We start from the raw sequence: 12,512 nt of genomic DNA, 5'->3' as shown, positions 1-12,512 counted from the left end.
ATTTAGGCTGGTGATCCGAAAATTTTGCTGTTATAAGTACGTCCCATCCCGCTCAAATCTCTACAATAAGCAGCAAGTTGCAAGCCTAATCCACTTTTCAACAAAGCTAAAACAACTAAAAGTCTCGGATCAAGGGCAGCAGAGATGGCTTGTGAAATCGGAAACAGGACCGTCCTAAAATTCGACACCGAGGATGGTGTCGCAGTGGCCCTGGCCAGATACATTGCCGATCTCTCCGAAAGATTTATCAAAGAAAAAGGTTCTTTTAATGTGGTCCTCTCAGGAGGCAGTCTCATGGACACTATGAGGTAAATCAACAGTACGAAAGAATAATTTAAATCTGTCAAAGCATGCAAGCAAGAAATTAATGTTACCTTCTTTCGTGTTTAATAGAGTACAGTTTTTACATATTGATTGCCTGATTAATTTTAATATCAATACAACATGGGATGCACTGGGATTGGCCAAAATGGAGCATATTTTGGTTGGATGAGAGGGTGGTTCCTCTGGACAGCAAGGGTAGCAATTACAGACTTGCCTGGGATGCACTTCTTAAATACGTAACATCTTATTAAATTTCCTCCGCAATATACATGCATAGTAATTTTGAAAAGCAAGTTAATTATTCATTATTTTTGCATAGGATACCGAAAAATCTAATTTTTTTAATCTAGTATTAAATGGTACAGAAGAACCGTTTTCTTTTAATTTTTTTTTCAGTGTGAGAGGAATGAAACTTAAGAAATGAGGGGTAGAGGGATTTGAATTCATAACCTCTAATTCCTCAATTTGCAACTAATACTTAATAATATCAAATGTTAAGGCAGTTATGTTTACCATCAATCTTAGTAGTATCACAAGCACGGTAAATTTGAATGTTACAAATATGTATATAAAACTTTATATCAATCTTTACTCATGTGGCTTGGATTTTAAAGATTCTGGAAAGTGTCTGAAAATTAGGGCTAGAAATAACCTATATTATAGACTCAGGAATTACAATTTCCCTTAATGTTAACGGATTCTGTTACTTTTATAATTTAGTTCAAAATATGGGGTGTCGTGTTGTACGTTTTGAAACTACAGAAGGTTTTTCTATAAATTAGATTTATCACGGATGATTTTTGTTTTTTACCCTTTGAGCAATCTCTGCATTTATTTTTAAGATGGGCTTACCCTTTTTGTACGTTTTCCGTTCTGGCATATGTGACCTCTTAGGCTTAGTATCCACAACTTTAAAGGACTAAACTTGAAAATTTTAATTTAACTATGACTTTTAAAGACCAAATTAATCTATAATGTTATTCAATGGTAAAGGGCACTTTTCTCCAACATTATTAGGTAAAACTAAAAGAGACTCCAATAACGTCAATATTAATGGTTCAGCTTCTTCTTCCACCTGCAATATTGTTGTACCTCAACCAGATATGTCATTCGAAGATTGATGTCCCTGAAAATCATGAGGAATATTAATGTCAATCACACTATGCTTTTCGACAGCTAGCAACGACTTTGAGAATAAATTCATAGTAAACACAATGGGGTTAGGCGCAATTCTATATAGTTGTTATACTTCTTTTAAAATTTGGCGTACACGCTTACAGACCAAGTTATATTTACCTATTGAGTTGATATGTGCAAATAAAATTTACGCATATAACAAAATTATATAACACTGCACCGAATTATGTAAGAAGTACAATAACTATATATTCGCATGAAAATTGTGACCTTATCTACATCCGGTCTGTTTACTTGTTAGTGTGTGCATGAGCGAGACACCCACATGAAGCAATCACAGTAAAAGCAACAATTATGAGCCTGTTTGACGCTTTCTCCAAATATTCTCAAATATGATTTTTGGAGCTGCAAATGACTGGTCTGTTTACTTTAAATTTTGACAAAATAGAAGTATTAATCATGAAAAGTTACAAGTGCGTTGTATATTTTGTCAATAAGTACACTTATTTTTTTTAAGAGTAAGGAAAACTACACGACACCAAAGATATTCGATTTTGAATTTTACTGACTAGAACCAGAAGTGACAATTAAAAGACCAAGCAATATACTCTCTAATCAATGATCGATGGGTATTAAATTGCACATTAAGAAACTAGATTTTACTCATGCATTAATGCATGAAGAGTACTCAACACCGATTTTCATATGTTTGTTTACTTCATTGAACAAAACGGTTTAAGTCAAGATTAAAATGATCTATTTATTCTAAACAAATTAGAGAAACTTTCTTGTAAAAATGAGCCAAATTATCAGTACATAAATGGTAGTATGTACCAAGCTGGGTGGATTAACATGTATGCTTAAAAAATTAAGGGATAGTTTCAGAAGCCTCCCTTGAGGTTTCTAGTAATTTCAAATAGCTACCCTCACATTTTGAAAATTACACATACCTCCCCTAGAACATAGGTTTGGGTTTCACCTTGATGATGTAAGGCCAAAAAAAGCATATGAATGCCCAAAATTGCCCTCATCTAAATTTCCTTAGTATGAATAATCATTAAATTTTTTTAAAAGTCAAGAATACACTTGTATACTACCAAAATTATGAGTTTTATTGCTTAGTCAATGTCTTGATAGTTTCCATCCCCACTGTTTTCTACATCCACCCAAAGTTTCAAACTCTTATCACTTCTTTTTCTTTTTCCGAACAAACTCTTTGTCTTAGATGCCAAAATCCACCGTCGTAATTCTTGCCTTCACAATCTTTACCTTTCTATAGGTTTCTTCCATATATTGTCTACCAAATCATTAGTCATAAAACTCACAATCCTTACATTTTCCCCACTAAAACGGCCAAGCACTCAATTACCAAAATTCTTCTAACCTCTACTCTCAACATTTGGGTTGGTCATCCTAAATCAGCCCACATTTTTTTTTTTGAATTGACACATTTTTATTGAGAACAAGTTTGATGTCTATTAAGAGGAACTAGGAAAAACATCAACAAAGTGCAAGTTTGGAGTAGTAATTTTAGTACAATTTATCAAATTATATTTTCTCGTAATTCAATAGCTTTTTTTGTGCTCAATGATATGAACAATTGGGTTGTTGGCGGTGATGATTTCTTCCATCACCATTAACAACAGTAGAATGACAATAAGATTAGTGAGGTAAAGGCTTTTAATGGGTTTTCTATGTGAAAATTTTAGATTTCAACTTTTAATGGGTTTTCTGTGTGAAAATTTTAGATTTCCATTCTATTTCAATTTACAAATAGAATTACCAAGGTTTTAATAAGTAGGGTGGCAAAATAAAAAAGAGTTATAAGTTTTGAATTAGCATTTAGGAGATCAGAAATTCAAGAGACACTTTGAGAAAGGTGGTAAGGATGGTGATGGCAGGATGACGATGAGGAAGGAGACATCTACCGTGATTAGTATATTTGAGTGATAGAAGATTACAATTTAACAAACACAATATATAGCCTAGTCAAGAAGAATTATTTTCCATTTTTCTATATCTTTTCCCTTTTTTTTATCAATGGCTTGTCTTTTAAAAAATTATGAAGGTTATTATAGTCATTATTTATCATTAAGGGAAGATAAGTGTAATATTGAAAATCTCAAGGGAGTTTAGTGAAATCACCAGAAACCTCAGGGGAGGTTTTTGAAATTATCCCAAAAATTAATTCAAATAAGTAAGAAGATAGAGAAATATAAAAGGATTTTAATTTGACAGATTAGTTGAGAGAAAAAAAATGACATTGATTACTTTTTTCTTTTTATTATTATCAATCAACTATGGCGCCTGTTGCAAATTGAGTGTGTCACTTGTTTGTCAATTGGTTATGCACATAATAGAAAGTACCATTTGACTGAAAAGCTTTAAGATTTCCTACCCATCACAAGGCAAGTTAGGTCGGCAAAACACTACAAGAAAAATTATATTTGGAGGCGCAACAAAATGATGCAATAGGAAACTTTTAGAGGCACTTAGACTATTGAGGCGCACACATCAAATGTCTACTAAACTACCCGTTTGGAAAAGGTTGGAGGCGTTTTTTAACGTCATGTTTAATGAATTTGATGCATTCACAATTGCCATGATAGAAATTGCAAATAGGCACACACCAATGCCTCTAAAGATGCCCTATAAAGGCACTTTACTTGGTATCATTTTTGCCCTTTTTAGGACACTTTTACGTGTTGCCAAAAAGTAATTGTCTAGGCACAATGAAGTGCATTATATACATTAATGGAGGCAGTTTATAGTGTAGTGTTTACCTGTCTTTCAAGGCATTTTCTACCATTGTAAAAAGGAATCTCCAAACACTCAAAAAGTGTCACGATATGTGGTTTTACTAGGTGCATTAGTTTCAATGTAGGCATTGGCAAGTGCCTCAATAGATGTCTTTTTTTTGTGCAATTTTCATCTAAATTTTCTACTCTAATCTCCTAATACAATACGCCAAACACATAATATGCAATTGTAAGACAACCACTATGCCAAAGAATATAAATCTGCTTGAAAGTAAAAAATTGGTGACATCCTAAATAAAGCAAAAAGTTCCACAAATCTGAAGTTAATTCAAAAACTAGCATTAATACTTCTTTAAACAAAAGGCTGTCATCCAACTCTTGCAATAGAATCCAGCAACATTCTCAAGAACACAAAATATTCCACAAATTTGAAGTTAACTCAAAAACTAGTATTGCTTCTCTAAACAAAAGGCTGCTGTCCAACTCTTGCTTCTCTAACAAAAGGCTGCTGTCCAACTCTTGCTTCTCCAAACAAAAGGCTACTGTCAATCCTCATGAATCTTCACCTATAAAATTAGTAGATTAAGTAAGAACACCACTTCATTATCCATCCAACTTACAAATATTTGTAAAGAAAAAAACTTGAACAATCTTGTGTCAAATTATACCAATTTCAGTGGCCAAGCAATCGGTGCACCAAGTGCATCTTCAATTGTTTGCAATAGCCCATAAGGCCTAATCAATTGTTCATTGCGTTCCATCACGATTTGTACTAGTATTTCACACCAACATGGTCCTAATGGTTGTCCACCAACAACTTTAGAAGGATCAATTCCTTGGAGATGACCAATAGCTAGACATTTTGTTGGATCAAACAAGCTGAAAATATCCACCCAATCACCTTCCTACAAGATAATTTGAAGTCATAGAATTGAATTAGGTAGATTTATTTTTTAAAAAAATTTGGTAGAGTTTCCCCTGCATTTTGAGCATTTCTCCAATTTTCAGCAATAAAACTTAATAACCATGACTTTACTAAGTTGAAATTACCATGTTTTACTATTCAATATAACCAAACAAAATAGCAGTTTAATGAATCAACAAGTTTCAAACAACAAAAGTGAGTATCCTCATATGGTATAATCACAATAAATTCTTGAAAAATAATCATGAATATACCTGAAGAGAACGAGCACCCATAGGAGATTTTGAAACATGATTAGAGGACGTTGAATTTATCGAGCCACCAGTTTTTGAGCCACTATTTTGCTGCTGACACACCATTGCTTTGAGCTCTGCAAGTTCTTTGGCTTGGTCTTTCAGCTGCTGATCTTGCTCAGCAAATTTATCTTCCATCTTAGAAATTGCTGCCTTTTGCTCCATAACGATACGCTGACAAGTGCTGCGACTAGGTACGTTACCCCATTTGTCTGATGGTGTCACACCTAGACCATACATGCGCACACGCCCATTGTTATCTTCCCCAAATACTTGGGCAAATGCATCATTACGACCAACATCATCATTAGAACCAGGGGGAAGTTGGCTAACTTTTTCCTTCAAAGCTTGCTGTATTTAAAATCCAGAAAAAATTCAATATTACTAAAGTCGATTATCTTACATTAATGAAGATAAAATCAGTCCTAAGTTAGTAGACAATTTAAGTCATTTAGAGTACTAATTTCATCAACCAATTAATAACTTACTAATGTAGCTGCAACGTCATCATTTCCCGGGTTTCCGTTTGAGTCAGTATAACAGTGTTCGAACATATCAACTCGTGATGGGAGATGACCTAATTTTTTCATCTATAGAAAATGAAGTCTTCATAAGACCACTAGGTGATACAAGAAAAAACTAAATGAAACTAAAAGGTTTAAAAGATTTACCAATTTCTTTCGAATTTGAGCATACGATTTCTTCCCTGTCTTATGATTCATTGTTTTCTTAGCCCGACTCATCTTATTCTTCTCGCTGGTATTCTGAAATTATAGAAAAATAGTGAAAACTTATAATCTCAACATAATGGTTGATATTTAATAGTTAAAACAGTTATACCTTTGTTTCCTCTAAGCTCCAGTAAGCCAGAAGATTTCTCCACTGATCTTTCAAGATCCGCTGATCCCTATTGTTAATTTGACTCTCAATGGATTCATTTGGATTGTAATATTTTGCCTTTAAAGCTGATTTCCAATTTCTCCATTTTTTGCCGATTGATTTCAAAGTCCAAAAATCTGCACCTGGAGGAAGACGAAATTTTTCCTACAATAACACCTCAAATAGTTAGATCCATATTTTTGTCATATAAAGGGTACAGCTGTATATTTGCATCAAGCAAAATGTGCATTACCTTCACCAATACAAGCATGTCTTGCTTCTTATCATTTGTCATTTCACGCCAATCTGTCACGTCTAGAGGAGCATACTTTCCATTTCTTGCTATTGTTCCTAAGAACTCAGTAAATTTGGACTTGTTCTTGCCAACAGGCTCACCATCCTTATCAAATCTAACTTTGTACCGATGACAACTACTAGGTTTACCCCATATTTCTGTCATATATGTTGGCCCTCTAGTTTTTCTTTGTGAATTTTCATCTGCATTTTCTTCATCTATAACCATGAAATATGACGCCGGTGAATTTCATTACCAAAAGAAACTAGTAGAACTAAAAGTTTTGAAACTGAATCTCAAGAATGAAAATCAGAACTGGGCATGACTTATTAGAGATGTACCTGTAGAGTTAGGCTCCTCAATGTGAATCTGATTTTCAGCTATATCCTCGTGTTGATCAACAAGTGTATTTCCGGTAATCTTCTGTCTTTTAGTCCTTGCCATTCCTACAAATAAAAACATTTAACAAATAAAAGAACACAAATACAAAAAGGATAGCAAAATCTCAAACGAATATGATAATAGAAAGGCTACAACTAGACTGAAAATTTTCATCTACTAACAAATCAATTTTAAAGTGCAAGTAAGTAAGTTAAAACAGAAATTTTAAAATAGACAAATGCAAAGGCACAACAAGGTTAATCTGAATTTGCATCTACAAGAAAATGCATGTGAAATTGCAACCACGTTTATAGTTACAACTTTTACAGTTTTAATAGCAAAAACCAAACATTTCAACAATTCAGGCTAGTGGAGTATTTCATCTCCATCATCTTCTCGAACCCATCGAATGTCTTCATTCTCATTGTCCATTTGAGTTGTTGAGGTAATTGTGCTCTGCAAATACATCTCAATATCACATACGGGGTCCATCATAAACTCATTCCTAGGAGATGTAGCAACAACAACACTCCAGCCTTCAGCTAAAGGGTCTTCAACATAAAAAACTTGTGAAACTTGGGTTGCTATCACATATGGCTCAGGGTGAGGCTTTACATTCTTGAAGTTGGCCAATGTGAATCCATCCTCATCTTGCTTTAATCTTTTGCCTTTTGATATCCAATCACATTCAAATAAGGTGACAGTTCGGCCTTCAGTGTAATTTAACTCAAGGATATTCGTCAAAATACCATAGTAAGCCAAGTCACTTAAAATTGGATTATTATCTTTAGTACTCGAAAAGCTTGATGTTGTTGCATTGACAAGAACCCCACTATTCTGAGTTTTCCTCTGAGATTCTAATTGTCTTGTATGGAAGCGAAAGCCATTGACAAGAATCTTTTGATATGTTCTCCCCACATTATTTGGACCCCTAGCCAGAAGTTTCAAATCTTTGGAGATGTCAACACCATCAGCCACTTGAATCTGTTTAACCTATTATATACAAAATGTAACAATGACAAATTTCTTCTTTTATGCATAAAAAAAAAAGATAATAGAACCTGTAAGATTGTTGAGCTTACATGGTCCGAAAACCAATCTGCAAAGTTCTCACAATGAATACGCTCAATGACATGTTTTCCAGCACATGGATTTTGCTCCTCCACCATTTTATGGTGTTGGCTGCATATAGAAACTCACTAAGTATTTAACATATATAATTTTTTGAATTGAAAGGAATTTACTTACTCAACATATGGCTTGATGTGGTCGCAATTAAATAGCACATATTGATGTGCTTTTCTCAAAATTTCATTGCTGAAATTTGTTGGAGTTCCTTTTCCTAATGGACGACATGAACTGGAAAATACATCGAAGCCTTCACTTGAGGTGTTGCCCACATCATCATTTCTACTTGTCCGATTAAACTTCGTTTCAACATAATCAGCTAGGTATAAGGAACAAAAATTCAAACATTCCTCAGCTAAATACCCTTCAGCAATACAGCCTTCTGGTCGACTTCTATTTCGGACGTAGGATTTCAAAGTTCCTAAATACCTTGACAAGGCAAGTTTTAATTCAGGTTTAGAATATTGAGATGAAGTTAATGATAAAAAATGTCTAAAATTTTCAAAATACTTCACTTAAATATTTCATGAGTACCTTTCTATAGGATACATCCACCGATAATGGACAGGCCCTCCTATTTTCGCTTCGCTAACCAAATGAACAGCTAGATGTACCATCACATTAAAAAAGGATGGTGGAAAAATCCTTTCTAATTGACAAAGTATGATACCAATCTCTTTTTCCAAATGAACTAAATCTGCTGGATCCAAAACTTTGGAGCACAACTTGCGAAAATACCTGCTCAATTTGATCAAAGGAGAGCGAACTGCTTTTGATAAAGTCCTGCGCAGAGCTATTGGGAGAAGTTGTTGCATCAAAATATGGTAATCATGACTTTTTAATCCAGAAATTTTTGGTGGCTTTACTTTAACACATCTAGAAATATTTGCTGCGTAGCCATCTGGAACTTTTATCCCTTTCAAAACTTTGCAAAATATCTCCTTTTCCTTCTTTTTCATTGTAAAGCAAGCTGGAGGCAGAACACTCCTACCATTTCCCTTCTCAATGGGATGCAATTCTGATCTTATACCCATATCACGAAGGTCAAGACGTGACTTTTTATTATCTTTGGTTTTTTCCAGATTCAACAATGTAGCCACAATGATCTCACTGATGTTCTTCTCAATGTGCATAACGTCAAGATTATGACGTATCATATTGTCTTTCCAATAGGGCAAATCAAAGAAAATACTTAATTTTTTCCAATTAAATGGCAATTCTGGATTGTCACTAACTGTCTTCCCAAGTTTAATACTATAACCAGCTAACTCATCTAAAATTGTAGACCCCATTAACCTTCCTGGTGGTTTTCCATACTCTACAGCTCCATTGAAAGATTTAGCATCTTTGCGAAATGGATGGTTCATTTCCAAGTACCTTCGATGCCCCATATAGCAATATTTTCCCCAATTTTGCAGATGCTGTGAAGATGTGTATTTATGGCATACAGGACATGCAAGTTTTCCTTTAGTGCTCCATCCGGAGAGGATTGCATAACCTGGAAAGTCACTGATGGTCCATAAAAGTGCTGCACGAAGTTGAAAGTTTTCTTTTCTTGATGCATCATATGTATTCACTCCAACATCCCACAATTCCTTTAATTCTGCTATGAGAGGTTTTAAATATATATCAATATTATTTCCTGGTGCAAATGGACCGGGTATCAACAATGACAACATAAAGTTCGGTTGTTTCATACACATCCATGGCGGCAAATTATATGGCATCAATATTACCGGCCAAGTGCTATGAGTTGAACTCATATTTTTGAATGGGTTAAATCCATCTGATGCTAGGCCCAACCTCACATTACGAGAATCTTGAGAAAATTCTGGATGATGAAAGTCAAATGTTTGCCAAGATGGAGAATCAGCAGGGTGCCTCATGTTACCATCCTTAGTACGACCTTCTGCATGCCATCTCATATGGCCTGCAATTTTGGAGGACATAAATAGGCGTTGTAACCTATGTTTTAGGGGAAAATGCCATAAAACCTTATGCGGTATTTTTCTTCCCTCACCAGTCGGATCATTTTCAGATTTAACCCATCTAGATTCTTTACATGTTTCACAATGCTTTCTTCTTGCATCTACCCCCCAATACAAAGTGCAGTCATTCGGACATGCATCATATTTATCATACCCAAGTCCTAATTCCTTCATTAACTTTTCAGCTTCATAATAAGACTTAGGCAAACCATCCATTGCATCTGGAAAGGCTTCTTTCAACAAATCAAGTAACATATCAAAAATTTTGTTGCTGAGTTTACCAAGGCATTTGAGGTGAAGCAACCGAATCATAAAGGAAAGTTTTGAGAATCTTTTACATCCAGAGTAAAGCTCTTTGTTAGAATTATCAATTAGATTGTAAAACTTTTCAGCTTCTACATTGGGCAATTGGCTTTTGTATTCAGTTCCATCTATCCTTGTATAATCTTGTTCAGGAATTCCCATTGCATCATGAACCAAACCATGCATGTCATCAAGTTCATCCCGTACCCCATGTGAGATATCATAGGAAGTAGGTTTTGGTGCACTAGAGTAAACAAATTCTCCATGAGCTGCCCAATGGGTGTATCCTTTAACAAAACCATAAACTTTCAAATGAAGTTCTGCATTCTCCCTGGTAATACATACACCACACTTACATTCTTTACATGGACATAATATCATCCCATTTATACTTGAATTCTGGAATGCATAATCTAAGAATTTTTGCAAACCATCCCAATATTCTTTGCTTCGTCTATTCTTTTGCATCCAAGTTTTATCCATATTCTGTAACCATGACAAATTTAACCTTAAAATATACACATACATACATATACATATACATATATAAGCAAAAGAAAGCAATTAAGAATAATATTAACAAAGAGCATCACTCATACAACAAAAAAATTATTATGATACCAAGAAGCTATTTGGAAGTCAACGAGAAGGTCACTGTTTGAGATAAAAGCACAAGACATGAGAACCCCAAAGGTTTTCCGCTACTAGCCATTTATCACGTGTCACCAAGTAAATAGTTTTTTACACAAATCAATGTTAAGAATAAAATTTGCAGGTCATATAATATATCTACTGCAATGACACTCCAGTTTAAAAAAAAATTAAGAATCCAAATGACCAAAAGATGAAAATGAACGTACATTACAGGTTCAAACAAATGAACAAATTTAATATCATATATGTAACTTAATCTAATTCCTAATAAAAAAGAACACAAGAATATAAGTTGGCTTGTACCTCTAGCGAAATCAATGTGCAACGTCTTCAAAATGATTTCTTTTCACAGATAGCTATCTTTAATTCAAACCTGTGGTGAAACATTAATGAACTTTAGTAAAATTTTAATATTTTGAATAGGTGCTGTACGTACTTCTCTAATTATTCAAGAAGAAAAATAACATCAGCTTGCAAATTTCTTGAAGAATATTTTAAAAAAATGAGAAAGAACCAAAAGTGCTGAATGACTTTTCCTAATTATTCTGAAACAAACAGAACAGGGCATGAAAATATAAATGCACCAACATATATAAATGCATCAGCTTACTATGCAAATAGAACAAGGCATGCACATTATTATGAAGCAAACAGAACAAGGCATCAGCTTACTTTCTCTATGTACATATATAAATGCACCAACATATGCATGAAAATGATCCAAGGCATGCACATTTTCCCCATGTGAACAGAAAACCACAAATGCAAATTATTCTCATTGAATAACATTTTCATAAAAAACATTGGGATAGCAGGAATTTTATCTAAACTCAAGAAATAAAAAGATTTTATGTTCATGTTTGAGGGACCAACTTTGCTTTACAAGTTAAAATTTAGAAACCTCTGTATTGGTGCCAATTATTTTTTTGGTAAACTTAATTGCCATATTACCATAATATGAATCAAGTTTGGAAACTCAACTACAACTCAAACAATTGCTAACAGTTAACTTTTTTCCCAATTCACTAGTTCTGACTTTGCCAAATTTTACATGTTTTTCCGAAACCAAATGACATGAACAGTACACCATCTTTGACATTCTTAGTAGTTACTAGTCAATAGAAGTAAAGCACCTGGGATTCTATATCCTATATTTTGTGCCAGCCCAGTTGCACTAACGTAGGAATAGAAACCAATTCCCAAGTTCCAATTCGGTTGAGAGAAGCATTAACTACATAATCATAATGTCCTGATTCAATTCTCAGACATCCATTTTTCCCCTTTCCCTTCCACTTTTGTACTTGAATTTAAAAAAAAACTCTACCACTATTTTTATACACTTTATTATACTTTGTATCAGCGTATTATTACCTGACTGCCAAAGTACTTTGTAGAATCAGTAGGCTAAAGTAAATGCAAAAGGTGCTTAGAAATTCAACAGGATTG

General features: G+C 34.0%; 2 protein-coding genes across 2 annotated transcripts; both read right to left on the bottom strand.

The window, feature by feature from the left end:
- Nucleotides 1-6,272: 6,272 nt before the first annotated feature.
- LOC140013522 (uncharacterized) lies at nucleotides 6,273-7,056 on the bottom strand. The gene is made up of 3 exons (XM_072062829.1): nucleotides 6,954-7,056; nucleotides 6,571-6,830; nucleotides 6,273-6,482 (listed from the first exon to the last, which is right to left on the bottom strand). Exons 1-3 carry the CDS (start codon nucleotides 7,054-7,056, stop codon nucleotides 6,273-6,275), a joined length of 573 nt encoding a protein of 190 aa, XP_071918930.1.
- A 1,589-nt stretch (nucleotides 7,057-8,645) lies between these two features.
- Nucleotides 8,646-10,895, bottom strand: LOC140013521 (uncharacterized). Its single transcript, XM_072062828.1, has one exon. It carries the CDS (start codon nucleotides 10,893-10,895, stop codon nucleotides 8,646-8,648), a length of 2,250 nt encoding a protein of 749 aa, XP_071918929.1.
- Nucleotides 10,896-12,512: the final 1,617 nt, after the last annotated feature.

This window comes from Coffea arabica, chromosome 8c (assembly GCF_036785885.1).
Source record: "Coffea arabica cultivar ET-39 chromosome 8c, Coffea Arabica ET-39 HiFi, whole genome shotgun sequence".
Classification (NCBI taxonomy): Eukaryota; Viridiplantae; Streptophyta; class Magnoliopsida; order Gentianales; family Rubiaceae; genus Coffea; species Coffea arabica.
This window is presented reverse-complemented; position numbering and strand designations above follow the sequence as displayed.